We start from the raw sequence: 15,527 nt of genomic DNA on the forward strand, positions 1-15,527 counted from the left end.
TTTGATTGTGGCTGTTTTTGTGCAATCTTATTAGCTAAGAATGCTTTTTGGTAAGGATAGACCTTTTTGCTGCATCTTGGGAAGATAATGAGCGCTTGGATGTAGACTTGGAAGTTGAAGATTTTTCAAATTTAGGTGCTAGGGATTGATTTGTTAAAACTGATGAAGGTGATTTTGGTTGAGTCTCGGTAAGTGAAGCCCGGCTTGATGACTGCTTTGATGTCTGAGCTTGGGCCTGTCTTAGTGCAGCCTGGACATGTGAGGACTTGGGTTTTCTGGTTTTGGAAGGTGATTTCAGCCTCAATAGCTTTTGTCTTGACTGGTCATAAGTTTTAAGACTCTGACTTGTCTGCAAATAAAAAAGTATGCAAATTTAAAAAAATATGTGGCATTGGTCACAATCAAGTCACATTGGTTGAATTTAAAAATATTCACTAGTAAAAATAAAAAAGTAACCATTTTTAGTTTTTCTTCAGATTTTATTTTTATTTTTTTAAGTCTACTTTTTGGAGCAGTTTTAGGCTTATAGCAAAATTGAGTAGAAGTTATTGAGAGTTTCTGTATACTCTCTGCCTCAACATATGCAGTCTCCCCTACTTTCAGTATGCCACACCAGGGTGGTACCTTTGTTACAAGTCAGTGAACTTACATATGCACATCATTATTCAAAGTCCATAGTTTATATAGATTTCACTCTTAATGTTGTACATTCTGTGAGTTTTGACAAATGTGTAATGGCATGTATCCACCACTATAGTATCTTATAGAATGGTTCACTACTCTAAAAATTCTTTGTACTTTACCTATTCATTCTTCCTAACTCCTGGTAACCACTGATTTCAGTTTTGCTTTTTCCAGAATGTATTATGGCTGGAACTATACAGTATGAAGAAAGATTGGCTTCTTTCACTTAGTAATTTGCATTTAAATTTTCTCCATGTCTTTTCATGGTTTGATGGCTCTTTTTTTTTTTTTTAGTACCAAATAATATTCCATTATTTGGATGTACCACAGTTTATTCACTCATCACTGAAGGACATCTTGGTTGCTTCCAAGTTCTGGCAATTATGAATAGAACTGCTATAAACATCCATGTGCACACTTTTGTGTGGACATTTTATAATCCCACTACATGAATATATAAAGAGGGATATAATAATCAGAGTTCATGGTAAATTTCTTAAAGCAACAAAACATGCCTTATCCTGGTTACAAACACAATGATATTTGATTCTAAGATTTCTTTTTGGCATATGATTGATATGAACCTCTTTATCTTTTTCTAAATGAGAAAAAAAATTACTTGTTAAAGGTCATTGAAAACTTACTACGAAGAATGTAGTAAGGTTCAAGATGATCATAGATAAGATGAGGATCTTCATCTTTTCTTCATAGACTCTAACAAAAAAGGAAAGGAAAAGAAAGAAAAGGAAAGGAAAGGAAAAAAGAAAGGAAAGGAAAAAGGATAGGAAAGGAAAAAGGAAAGGAAAGGAAAAAGGATAGGAAAGGAAAAAGGAAAGGAAAGAGAAAAGGAAAGGAAAGGAAGAAAGGGAGGAAATTAAGAATAAAGACAGTCCATACTTAATTGTGTAAATAGTCTAAATTATTTTAGTAAATCATGATATTAAGACTTCTCAAGGAGCAATGCTATCACTAAATAATTTACTGGTTACCCAAGACCTTTTTGCATCCTTTATAAAGTTCTAATAATATGAGAGTAATTAGAGTAATTGGAGTTAACAGCATAATGCTTCTTTAAATATAAGAAAAAGTCCATTATTTAAGTAAAAATTATTTTTAAAAAGTTTTAGTTAAAAAAATTGTAATTCATACTTTTAGGATGTTTAAGCCAATACTTCCATAGAGAGCTGGAAGCGTTGAAGCAAGCATTGAAGTTGGCACCCACTTTTTCAGCAGAGTGTCAGGCAGAATGAAGCATTCCTACTATAGAAATTTTTACTTAAGAAAGACAAACTTGCTTTGGATTTTTACTTAAATTGCATTTTATCAAATATTGCTCTTCAGCCATAGAACTTGAGTAATTCATAAGAATAAGCTTTGATTAAACTGCCCAGAAAGTGAAACTCTGTCTTTTGATAGTATGTGAACAGTTTCCATAGTAATTAGTATAATAATGTTAGAAACAAGTTCAGTTTGCCTAAGTCAGCAGATCATTTCAATGATTACATTTGTGTCCAAACTTTGGAAAGCCCAGAGTCTAATGAAAAATCAACGTTCCAAACTCTTATTTGTGTTAGATACCTTAGAAAGGTTTTCTCCTCTGTGTTCTGGTCAGATTTTATCTTCTCTTAACCAAGCTGATTCTTCTCCAGTAGACATTGTCTCCAAAGGAAAACTAGTAAGCACCCTTTGAATAAATAAACATTTCATCCCTGCATGTCCCTCCTACTTATTTCCTATTGGGGAGAGACTGAGAAAACTTTAATATCATTACTGTTGGCAAGGGTTAACACTAATTAAAAGAAAGTCAAATCTGTTGACAACATCCGTTGCTTTCATGGATTCTTTTTGTAGAAATATGTTTCACTGATAAATTTTAGAAAAAATAATTTTATTCCTTATAAAGTTTTTATTATTTTTACTATTACTTGACATCATTAGTTTAAAATTTATCGTTTCTATGGCATGAAATATTTAAAGGTTTTATTCATTAAAGTTCTGTCTTAACATCCCAGTAATGGTTGTGGGTATTTTGTAATGAATGATTCAAAAGAATGATTTTTAAATTTGGAAAATAACTATGTTAATGTCAAATACTAATTTTAAAGGAATGTATAAGAGTTTAATCTTGCCTTAAAGAGTTTCTGGGATTTTTCAGTATATTCCAATAAAATGTGCACATAAAAGAATACATTTGATCTTTTAAGTCTGTTTTTGTTCATCAGCCTGACTTTATAGTCATGATTTCAATAATATGGGCATCTGGCCACTACTCAAGTGTATCATATTAGGAAGAGAGCATGCCATCATCTACTTCTTTTAAATAGTCTGCTAAAGTTAAGATAATACATAATGTTGATATAGCAATTTAGTTATCGTTCTGTTGACATTCAGCTTTCTTTCCTTGAAAATTGAGAGTAAGTTATAAAAACATTCTCTCTTTATACTCTTATATTGCCATGACTGGTAATAATGATTTACAGTAATTATCTTTTGAGTTTAAACTTGGTTTAACAATATATCACTGGCTTTGGTGGTCTGATTCGTGATCACTAATAAACTGCTAAGGTCAACATTTATTTATTTTTTTAGATTTTAGCAAGGAAAGTCTAGGTTATTTAATCCTCTTAAATGGGTATTTCAACTTCAGTCATTAACAATCCACTTATTCCTTTATTTACTCATTTGTTTAACAAATACTTATTTAGTTCCTGCACTGTGTCAGGACTTACCTTGGAGACAGTGGTGGACAGAATATAGTTCTTATGTTCATAGGGCTCATAGGCCAGCAGGAAAAGTAGACAGGCAGGTGTAACAGAGTTTGATGAGTACTAAGGGGGAAAGAAATGACAGGATGCTATGGTAGTACATTAGTGGATCATTTGATCTTGGAAGTTCAGGAAAGGTTTTCTTAAGAATGTGATATCCAATGGGCACCTGGGTGGCTCAGTCGGTTAAGTGTCCAACTCTTGATTTTGGCTCAGGACATGGTCTTGGTGTCATGAGACTGAACCGCATGTGGGCTCTGCACTCAATGGGAAGTCTACTTGAGATTCTCTCTCTCTGTCCGTCCCCCCCCCCACTCTCTCTAAAATAAATAAATAAACCTTTTAAAAATAGAATGTGATATCTAAGTCAAGGAGTCAGATTTTGATTATGTGATATGAATTATCAGAAGAACTTGAACAGCTTCAGAGAAGCGCTGGTGCTGTTACAGCTAAAGCAGCCGCAGGAGGTTTTGAGTCACTGGAGTATATCGTATGTGGATATAAGGGAGAGAGATGATGTGGAAAGATAATAGCAAAATCATGAAAGTTGACTTTACCTTGTGGGCAGTGGATGTCCTTGGAAATGTTACTTAGCGAATTTAGGGATAAAGGAACGAACACTGACTGAATGCCCAGTTGATATAGGGTACCTTAATGAGTATCTCTGATTAAAGGTTGTATGTCCTAGTAGTAAGATAATGAAGGCTGGTGGATTGAATTGCTAGAGTTCAAAGCTAAGCTCTACCACTTAGTGGTTTATGATTTTGTGTACTTAATTGCTTAATCTCTCTGAGCCTCAGTTTCCTCATTTATATATGAGCATAATAATAGTACCTAACAGAGTACTACATGTGGAATAAAGTAATACCTGTAAAATCCTTGTTACAGAGCCTGACACATATATCAATAAATCAAAAATATTAATTTCTATTCTATTTATTGCTCAAGGTCACATGGTAAGGATAATTTTGAGCTAAAACTTTAAGGGTTTATCCTAATCTAAAGCCCATAAATTTTTTACTATCTTATATCTGCTTTGAAGTTGTTTTCACATACAGAAAATGAAGAGCAGTAACAAATTATTTCAGGAGGTTATTGGTGAAGATTAATATATGCAAAAGTGCTTTATACGTAAGATTTTTTTTTTATTTCAAAGTGGTTTGCTTCAGATTTTATTTCATCTACCAGACTGGAAATGCTTGTATACTACTGTTCACATGGTTAAGAGCATGGACTTTAAAGCAAAACTATCTGTGGGGCGCCTGGGTGGCTCAGTCGATTAATCATCCAACTCTTAATTTCAACTCAGGTCATGATCTCAGGGTCGTGAGATTGAGCCCTGTGTCAGACTCTGCACTGGGTGTGGAGCCTGCTTAAGATTCTCTCTCTCCCTCTGCCTTTGCCCCTTCCCTATCCCCCCCTTCCCCTTGCTCTTGTTTTCTCTCTCTCTTTAAAAAAAAGAAAAAAAAAAAGCAAAACTATGTGGATTCAAATCCCAGCCCCATTTGGGGAAAATTATTCATTTCTCTGGCATAACAACAGCAGCAGCAACAACAAAAACATGTAGTCCATGGGTACATATTAAATGAGTAAATATGTGTAAACAAATAGAAGATTGACTGGCCTATAGTATATATTGTAACTGTTGATTGCATATTATTATTAAATATCATTATTGTTATATGGCCCACAATAATTCTTATAGTACTTTGTACCTATTTGGTGACCAATTTTTTTTTTTAATTAATAAAATAAATTCTACCTCTTCTACATTTTTACTTTGTTGTTGTTGTTTTTTTTAAAGATTTTATTTATTTATTTGACAGAGAGAGACAGTGAGAGAGGGAACACAAGCAGGGGGAGTGGGAGGGGGAGAAGCAGGCTTCTGGCTGAGCAGGGAGCCCGATGTGGGGCTTGATCCCAGGACCCTGGGATCATGACCTGAGCTGAAGGCAGACACTTAATGACTGAGCAACCCAAGTGCCCCTTTTACTTTGTTTTTTAAGAAATTAACAGTTATTAATGGTCACAGCAAATGAGGCTCAGCCATACCATGCTCCTGACTATGCCTCTCTTCCAGACTCTAGAATTTGAATGAGACAGCTGGTGAAAGGCTACAGATCATTCCTAATAATAGCACATCTGTTGAGAATTTCAGCAAAAGATTAGATGGGTGACCGGTAAGCAATTTGTAGGGGTTGAGTGATTTGTATTTTCTCTGGCAGGATGTGTTAAATATGGAGCAAGCACATAAACAACCCATTTATTTACTTTGTAATACGTGTTTAAGGGAAAACCTTATTTTTGGACTTTAAGTATTCATCAATGTTTGTAGACTGGAAGGCCTCAATTCCAGAAACTTCCTGGTGTGTGTGTGTGTGTGTGTGTGTGTGTACATGCACATGCTCATGTTTATGTTTGGACAGATGTGAGACCATAGCTTCCAGTCTGGAGGAATCTGGTCATGCAGGTCTAGCCTCCATCAACTTCTGTAATTTTGCCATGTATGTATGTTTGTAGTTGTGGTCATCTGTAGCTTGCCGGTGCCCAGAATTTCCTCCCGGGAATGATTTAACATTAGCACTTAAATTTTATGTTAACTCCAGAGTTTCCAGGGCTCTCAAGAGTCACTTTGTGGTCCCTTGGATTGGAACATCATAGCTTAGTTCTTTTCTGGTTCCAATGACTTAGTTGTAAGTTTAGATGTTCAGTGTCATCCTGGAGAAGATGTACTTAATCACTGTTAGACCGTGGACCACTTTGAGAATTAGATAACATTATGAACTTTGCCCCCAGATAAACGTGTTAACTGAAACTCACACTAAATTTGCCTTGAAATGTCAAGGTTTCAAAGATCCTTGAGGTACATCTACAGACTCCTCAATTAAGAGATCCACTTGCATTCAAATGGCTTTATTGTGCAAGAAACAAAAAATTAAATGTGATATGGACATAAAATGTGAGGGGAGAAGAGAAAGGAGCCAAATCCATCAAAATTACATTCTCTCTTGAATGAAGGTAGATGAGTGACCAAAGGAGAGTTTAGAGTAGTCATTTAGCTTCATCAAGACCTATAAAAAATGATGACAGTTTAGGAATTTAGTTCATAGTATGCTAACAGTTCTCATGTACAATTTTATTTAGCTTAAATGATTTGTCTCTTATGTCTATATCCAAGGATTTTATCAAATTAAATATTTAAATTTAAATATTTAAAATTGGCTTATAGTAACTGAAAATAATTGACTTCACCTAATATTTACACCAAGACAATGTCCTTAACATGCTTCTTTATAAGTAATATTATATACTGGTTTTAACTTAGAAATCTGGGTTCATGAATTTTGAACAATTGTAACTATTGAAATAATTATTATTTCGTTAAAAACATAATCATGTAGCATTTTGAATCAATATAATATATAACTGTACTACTTGTTTTCATGTTGTCTCCATTAATTTTCTCATTTTGTTTTCTAAATTTTAATAAGTCCAAAGTTTACCCAGCATCTTATCTTCTTTTTCTTACCATATGTCCTATTAAAGAGCAACTAAATAATACAATTTATTGATACATTGATCTAAGGAAAACATAGTGAATTTTCTGTTTTTCTGTATATTAGACAGTCCATATAGAAATAGATAGCAGAGTAATTACACTTTACTATCTGAAACCAGACAAGTTTGGTTTGGTTCCCAGTTTTGAACTTCTGAGCTGTGGTAATTTACTTAAGATTCATGGGCCTGTTATTTTTCTTTTGTGAATTGAAGATAGTAATATAATCTGTTCCATATGGTTGCTATAGGAATAATCTGAGATAACTATATAAAGTTTTTATCATTTAGTTAGGACAGGGTATTGTTTAAAAATACATTTTAGCATTTACTGATTTTATTTTTCTAATACAGTTGGCGGACTGATCAGTTTTTACAATCTTTTCACAATATGCATTGTCATTTTATAGAAACCAAAATTACAAGAAAATGAAAGTTCAGAAAGGGTAATGACTTGTCTAAAGTCACAAGATGGAAGAAACAGCCCTCTGGTCTAACGCTGGTCTAACGCTATTCCTCTTATATCACAGGTCACTGTGTTGTATTTCAGATTATATAATATATAGACAGGTTGATGCACTGAAAATATTTATTGCAAAGAAACTCAAAATTTTCTATTTTATTGATCTTTCCCTTTAATTTCTTTCCGTAAGTTTCAGGTTATTTTAGACTCTGCCATTATTCATTGATCCAAATAATAAATGGAAGTGTTGGCATCACATTTAAGGTTCTGAAAGTATTTTTAAAAAGATTCTGAAAGTATTTTTTTAGTATGTATGTGCTTTTAAAATTAAGAATTACAATTCTTCTGTGGGTTCTCCTTAGAATACAAGAAATTTTGAGTGCTTAAACTTCATGGATCCTTTCAGAAATGATGTCTGAAATAAAGAAATGCGTGGGAAATGTATTTCCTCTTGCTTGATTCAGGGCAAAATTAGAGTGCAAGAACACAGTTAAATGTTTAAAATGTATTTAAACTCATATTCTATATAAATGTTCTCAGAACATTTATTTTTGAGATAAGAAAAATCACAAGTTTAACAGAGTATTTCACTCTACTTTCTCTGTGTATAAATAGGAATGAAATAAAACTAGTAGATTCAAGGAGTGTTTTGATTGTTGAAATAAGGTTTGATAATAACATCTCCAATTTTTCTGCATTTTGTAAAATAAGATATTTCATTTCTTATTGGAAGAGAATCTAGTATATCAATGCTATGGCATTATCAAATTAAAATTATAATGAACCCATTTTGCCTGCTCTTATAACAGGCTTAATTTATCTATTATACTAGTTTAAGTATTATGATTATACCGATAAATCCAGGAATCTTGTCTGTACTATTTATTTTTGTCTTTTGCTCACTCACCTGTGTTGTCTTTGATGTTTCTTCAGAGTTTTTAGACCATAGGTGAAGTAACAGGAACTGTGGTAGTCTCAGGTGTGCTTGTGATGGTGAATTCTGTGAAAGCCTCTGAAGTGACTACAGTGTCCACTCTTGGTTCAGTGGTAGGAATAAGTGTAGGCTCAGCAGTAACAATGGTATTGATGGCAGGGATGCCTGTCTTATCCTGAATTTTCTTTGCGGGGGTGGCAACAAATGATGGATGTAGGTGTGGGCCATGTACCACGGTGGGTGGGTAGGCATTTGTCAGGACTTGCCATTGAGGAATTTGGGCATGTGGCCTAACTGCAACTGGTTTTGCATAATATGGATAAGGCACATATTGATTAATTGGTACAGCTGGTCTATGTGGGTAATAAGTGTGTTCATAGAGAGGATAGTTATTCAGCACATAATGAAATGGGATATACTTGGCAGTTTTCTGATTGAATGGTCTTTCATCATTTTCATGGCACTGTAAAAAGAATACGTTATGCACATGGTATTATTGTAGGCTAGAATGTAGAGATATCTTAAATCAGAACTTTTTAAAGTATATATTTTAGTGTTTGACATTGAATAACTACAGTATTGGAAATAGTGAACTCAGCAACCATATTATTTTATAAGATCCAGATTTGTACACTTCCCTTCTCCTTTTTGATTTTCAACAAATATTAAAAATAATATTAATTTCAAACAAATTAGATGAAGTAATCCATTATATAAAACCACGTTGCCTAGGTCTTGGCATAGATGAAAAGCACTCAGTAAATGTGGGACATTATAATAAGTACAACAGCTGGAAAAATCTCATAAAGAGCTTTAATATACTGTGTACAAACTTACACACACATAGGAATATATGTGCATATATAAATATTTTCATATATTTGTGTATATGTATTCTTACCACATATTTGTAAATGTTTACAAATTTTATTTAGAGACTAGGCTGAGGGCACATTTATTATTTTTTTTTCTAAATTAATTATAGCAGAATAGTAAAATAATGTATGTGGGAGGATTCCTGGATTTATACTTTGGATTCTTTTCAGCTTCATTTTATTCATTAAAGATCAGTTAGGGAATTTCCCATTTTTATTTGTCTCTGTTGCTTATGTGCATTTATAAAAATATGTCATTAGATCTTTCCATATGAGTAAAACAAAGTAACAAAATTACCTTGCAAAGCAAGTATTTCTCATGAAAGGAGACGTATTTAAATGTGTTCATTCAAACATATTTGGGGAACAAAAAGAGGAAGTAAATGCAAATGTATGAGAAGTATTCAAAGGTGGGTCAGAGAGGGATCTTTCCCCATGTCTTCAGTCAGGAGAGATACTAAACCTTACATTTGTTTTCCTTTATTCTCAATATTAAACTCTGAGACAGTTTTCTCATGCTGCAAAATATACCTGAAAACCCAAAACACATGACTTGGGTTATAAAAAGAATCCAAGATTTTCAGATGAATATTGAGGTTGATTCGTATGATTGGTTGCTAAGGTGGTATTTTTTTCAAAGATTATTAGATTATTTTATGGGGTTTATTTATTAATTTTTAGACAGAAGGCATTTAAATATCATTGGACTTTGCATAATATTATACTTTAGAGTTCATGTCTCTACTAGAAATAATGAAAATAAACTTACAGTTGGTTGTTCCTGGTTTTGCACCTCTGCACCCTGCTGAGGTTCACAGAAATAAGAAATAAGTTAAAAAAAAACATTGGGTAGAGTCCAGATTTTTTTTGTGGTTTTAAAAATATTTTGTACTAAAGACAAAACATGGTTTCTTTGTTTTTATTTTAATATTGTAAAATATTGTAAATCATTCTCCATGGTTATTTAATCTATAAGGCCTATGAATCACTCAAGAAGTGACAGCAATAAACTATTTAAAATCTTTAAAATCACCACTGGGGAGAAGAAGAATTTAAGGTTGAAAACATATGATCATCTGACTCCTATGCCAACAAGTATACATGATATTTGCTTAAATGAAAAATATGAATAACCTATATTCAGTTTGTATTGAATGTACATTGGGTTTTTTGTTTGTTTTTTGAATGTACATTGTTAAAAATAAGAGGAGCATTGAGTATATTTTTTTTCTGCTCTCCTACCAAGATGATATATGAGGTTTATCTAGATTTTAAAAAATTGCCTTTCACATAACATTAGTATATAAATATTATATGATAATAGTGTTTTTTTAATCAACTTTCATTTGTTTTTATGATACTTTTCTTAATTCTGGATTGCAGCATGTATAGGGAATCAGAAGTGAGAAAACAATTTCCATGAGCATATATATAAAGCTTTAAAAACTCACAAAGGTTTTATAAAGTTTTGAGATGAGGTCGTAATGATTTGGAAAACAAAAGGAAAAGAAAAATTATTAAATTTTCTTACTACTTACAGCCCACTGACAAGTCCTTGAAACAGGCAGAGTGACATTCCTCTAGGGACTCAACTGCCTCAATGTTGACATTTTGCTAAGGGCAAAAAGCAATCTTAGCCTGACCCCCAGGATCCTGTAAGTCTACTTTAACATATAAAAATTCCTTTGGAAACTTCCTTTATCTCCACCCCCCAAGATACATGTTGGCAGTCATCCCCCAAGCATATGACACACCGATATACATCTAAAGGGTCTCATGACTAAGGTTTTATTAGACAGTAATAAATGACCTTTTCCCAACAATAGCTAGCCCCCTCAAGGTCCTGGGAACCTTGCTTCCAAAATTCCTTATAGACTTACACTATCCCTAACCCCCTCCCAACTTGAAAGTATATAATGGGCCACTCTTCATGACCCCAGTGCAGTTCTTTCTGCCCACAGGTCCTGTCCCTATGCTTTAATAAAGCCATCTTTTTGCACTAAAGACATCTCAAGAATTCTTTCTTGGCCATCGGCTTCGAACCCTAATGTCTTTACTACATCAATAACATTAAGTGATATTTTTTAAGTGATAGATCTAGTTTAGGACTTTTCACACGTACCCTTTGGGTATAAAAAGACTCTAGAAATGTTTTGGAAGATGTAGGTAAAGAAAATCAGAAATTTGATAAAATAATAAAATTCAGGATATGTTGAGATAGAGGATTCTTTGCTCTAAATGTATTATATTACTAATTTAAAATTTAAAAAGTCATAGAAATATTATAGAAAGTTTGCCTACACTCAAAAATTCTGATAATCTAGACATCTTCATATAATATCAATTTGTACATATGTTCCTGGTATATGTTCATTTTAGTGCATTTCTTATATCTTGCTTTTTTTCAAGAAGCATGATCTCATATTATTTTTCAATTTATCTCATAGTTTTTATACATGGATAGTTATAGTTGAAAAATGAATGCTTAATGATTACGTCATGAAATGTTTATTCTTTATTGCTAACCATTAAGCTTCTTTCAAAAAACTGTTTTATTATAAATAGATAGATGAATAACATCTGTATACCAGTATCCTTTTTAATAGTTTTCATAGATTCCTTAAGATAGTTTTTAAAAAATGTAACTTTTGGGGGGACAAAAATTATTTGATAGGAATTATCAGATTGCTGTACAGAAAAGTGCCAACTTACAATGCCACCAATAGGCTATAAGAGTGTGCAACTCATCACATAATTGTTAGTAGTTAATATTATCCTGACTATATTTAGAGAGAAGGGATAAATTAACACATAAAAGATATGATCACGATATATGTATAATTTTGACTACTCATAAGATTGAATGGTAAATCTATAAACTTTTATTCTTCTTTTGAATTATTTGTTCATGTCCCTGGGACTTGAAGCCTTTGTGAAAATGGGAAGGAGTGTTTGGGATCTAGTTGCTTAAGTTGCTCAGGAAGAGGTTTCCATAGAGCAGGCAGCTGTGGATCATGTGATACTGCGATTTATAAGAAATACATATTTGGTCTTCATTCTAGTTTCTGGCACAGTTCTCCTAAAACGCTTGTAATTTCCTAAGTGATGGGAGTGCATTGGGGAAGAAGGTATCTTTTATTATGTTAAAATTACCTTTTATTATGTTATTTGGACCCCACCTAAGGATGGGGGCTGGTTGCCAGAGAAACCAACCACTTGATTTGAAGGTTGGGACTTTTAGTCCCACCCCCTGATCCTCCAGGGACAGGAAAGGGCCTGGAGGTTGAATTGGTTACCAGTGGTCAGTAAGTTATCCCTGTGTAATGAAGCCTCCATAAAAGCCCAAAAGGATGAGTTGAGAGAGCTTCCAGTTTGGTGAACACATGGACAATCGGGGAGAGTGACTTTCCTGGAGAGGGCATGGGAGCTATGCCCCTCTTCCCACATACCTTACTCTAAGCATCTCTTCCATCTGACTGTTCCTGAGTTCTATCCTTTTATGATAAACTGGTAATCTAGTAAGTAAAACATTTCCTGAGTTCTGTAAGCTACTCTAGCTAATTAACCAAACCCAAGGAGGAGGTTGTAGGAATTTCCCATCTATAGCCAGTCTTCAGAACTACAGGTAACAGCCTGGGCTTGCAACTAGTGTCTGAAGTGGGAGGTATTGTAGGTCTGAACACTTAACCTGTGGAATTTGACCCTATCTCTGGGAACATAATGTCAGAATTGAGTTGAATTTTTCAACACTCTGGTGGTGTCCAAAAATTACTTAGTGTTGTGTGAGAACCGCCCCCCCTGCCCAATGCATATTGGAATTGTGTCCAGGAACCTAAAATAAGAATTTTCTTATTTAAATTTTAATCCCTGCCCTTCAAAGAGAAAATCCAAGTTTGGAATGTTCTGGTGGCCACAATAAAATGGAATTTCAAAGAATAAATGAAAGAAAATAAATGTGAAAGTCGTAATAAAGCAAATTTTTAAAGAGTTTGACTCTAAGAATTTACCTAATAGAATTATTTAATAGATATTAACTTAAAAGCAAGTTTAGTAATGAATTATGAAACAAGGACTAGTGCCTTCCAAAATTTATAACCTAAGAAATGATCATATAACATCTTCTGTTTGTCTTCTTGCTCTTGCTGTTGGCAAGGGATCCTTGAATGAACAAGAAAATGAAACAGAGCAAAAGCCAAAACAACAATGAAAGCAAGTAAAAAAAAAAAAAATCAAAAGAAAAAAGCCAAACCTTTTTCCTTGGTCCTATAGCTTTAACATACAGCATGCAATTCAAGAAAATTCCTGAAAACCATAGAATTGGATACTATTCCTGGGGAGGAGTCAGTTGACATTAATGGGAAGAGTATAACAAAAGACACAATGATGTTTGAATATTAAAGGTAAATGTGTCAAGGTCTTTGATACTGGTGGAAAATCTTTAACCAAACTCCTTAAGTTTTAAGGATTCAGTCCTTGTGCTTGCTTCGGCAGCAAATATACTAAGAATTTAGTCCTTAAAGAAAATGGATCTGTGTAAGATAGGAATTTAATTAAAGGGATTTCTGATCCTGAACTATGATTTATGTATTTATTCTTTAGGAATTATTTTTAGAGCATTTTATAATCTAAAAATATTTCTACTATTGCTTTTTCCCCCAGAATGTATTTTCTGTATAGTGTGAGAATTTTAAGGGTTTTTCATATACAATAAAGTGTGATTTCTTAATTCCTGAGAGCTAAAAGCATATACAGAAGAACATGACTTTAATTTTGTAATATAAAATAAATAAAAAATAAGTTGCTTTTAAAAAATATAGCTAGTATGCAATTATTTTGTCCTATGGAGTGTAACTGCACTTAGAAATTTGCATAATTAGAACTTTTAAATAAAATTTTCTTAAAGTCTTACTACAAATTGATTAGATGAAATTAACTCACCAAAAATGGCAAGGCTAATGCAACGATTTTCACAACTAGGAAAAAACTCTTCATCATTGCACCTAAAAAAAAAAAAATTAAATTAAAAAGCTCTTTTATAATTTAGAAATGATTTGGGACAATTTCTGTTTGTTTGGGTTTTTTTGCTTTAAGGGAAAAAAGAGCTAGATTTATGGGTAGGTTTAGCCAATGTGGAAAATCTATTTTATCTTAAGCTTTAGAAAAACCAAACTTGAGATTTTCAGGGATACAAGCTTTACCAACACTAGCATCAGTTTTAGGAAGAGAGTTACAACATACACAAATCAGTGTAAGAGGAAAGAAAGTAGAAAATGCCACAAGTGTTTTTTTGCAGATAGAAGGTTTCAGTTAAGAGAATCATCAAATTCTTTGTGAAGGAGATGGCATATAGATAGGATTTGTCCATGGAGAGATAAATAGGGACAAAAACTTCCCAAATAGAGGAGAGGAGAGAGAAGAGAGGAGAGAAAGGAGAGGAGAGAGAGGTGAGAGAGGAAAGGAGAGAGAAGAGAGGAGAGGAGGGAGGGGAGGGGAGAGGACAGGAGAGGAGGGGAGGGGAGAGGACAGGAGAGGAGAGGAGAGGACAAGAGAGGAGAGGAGAGGAGAGGACAAGAGAGGAGAGGAGAGGAGAGGACAGGAGAGCAGAGGAGAAAGCCTTGGGAATATCCATGGACATTTTGAATGGAGTAGTGTTTTATAAGAAGGGAAGGATAAAGTTGAAAAGACAGTTTAGGGCAGCAAAAGGAGAGGCCTTGAATGCCAGGTGAAAGAGTTGGGCCTGGTTTTGTAAATAACAGAAACTAGTTGAATGGTTTTAGATTGGAGAGTGTTGTGACTATACATTCCTTTGGAGGACTGTGTTCTAGCCCAGTCCCTATCTCTGCTTGTTTAACTTTGGCCAAGTAATTTCCCTTGCCTGGACTTTCTCTTTCTAAACTATAAAATGAAAGTTTAACTTAGTGATTTCTAAAATTCTGTAATTCCATGATCAATCTAATGGGAACATGTAAGATGGAGGGAAGGGGGTGGATCCTAAAACTGCATTCTTTATAATATACTTCTGTAGTAATCATAAATGATATTATTGATTGTTTTCATAAGAAATACAGATATGGCAATTACAGTGGTTTTGAATATATATATAAAAAAATTAGCCTTATCCTTATAAAGGAATATAGGGTTGTCACATCTGCTTATTTGACTCTTTTTTATTTTATTTTTTAAAGATTTTATTTATTTGACAGAGAGAGACACAGCGAGAGAGGGAACACAAGCAGGGGGAGTGGGAGAGG

At 33.6% G+C, this 15,527-nt stretch overlaps 1 protein-coding gene across 1 annotated transcript; it reads right to left on the reverse strand.

The window, feature by feature from the left end:
* Positions 1 to 8,405: 8,405 nt before the first annotated feature.
* CSN3 (casein kappa) lies at positions 8,406 to 14,268 on the reverse strand. Its single transcript, XM_035004866.1, has 3 exons — positions 14,215 to 14,268; positions 10,046 to 10,078; positions 8,406 to 8,864 (listed from the first exon to the last, which is right to left on the reverse strand). Exons 1-3 carry the CDS (start codon positions 14,266 to 14,268, stop codon positions 8,406 to 8,408), a joined length of 546 nt encoding a protein of 181 aa, XP_034860757.1.
* Between the last annotated feature and the right edge of the window lie 1,259 nt (positions 14,269 to 15,527).

This window comes from Mirounga leonina, unplaced genomic scaffold, assembly GCF_011800145.1.
Source record: "Mirounga leonina isolate KUSES-001 unplaced genomic scaffold, KU_Mleo_1.0 Mir_129, whole genome shotgun sequence".
Lineage (NCBI taxonomy): Eukaryota > Metazoa > Chordata > Mammalia > Carnivora > Phocidae > Mirounga > Mirounga leonina.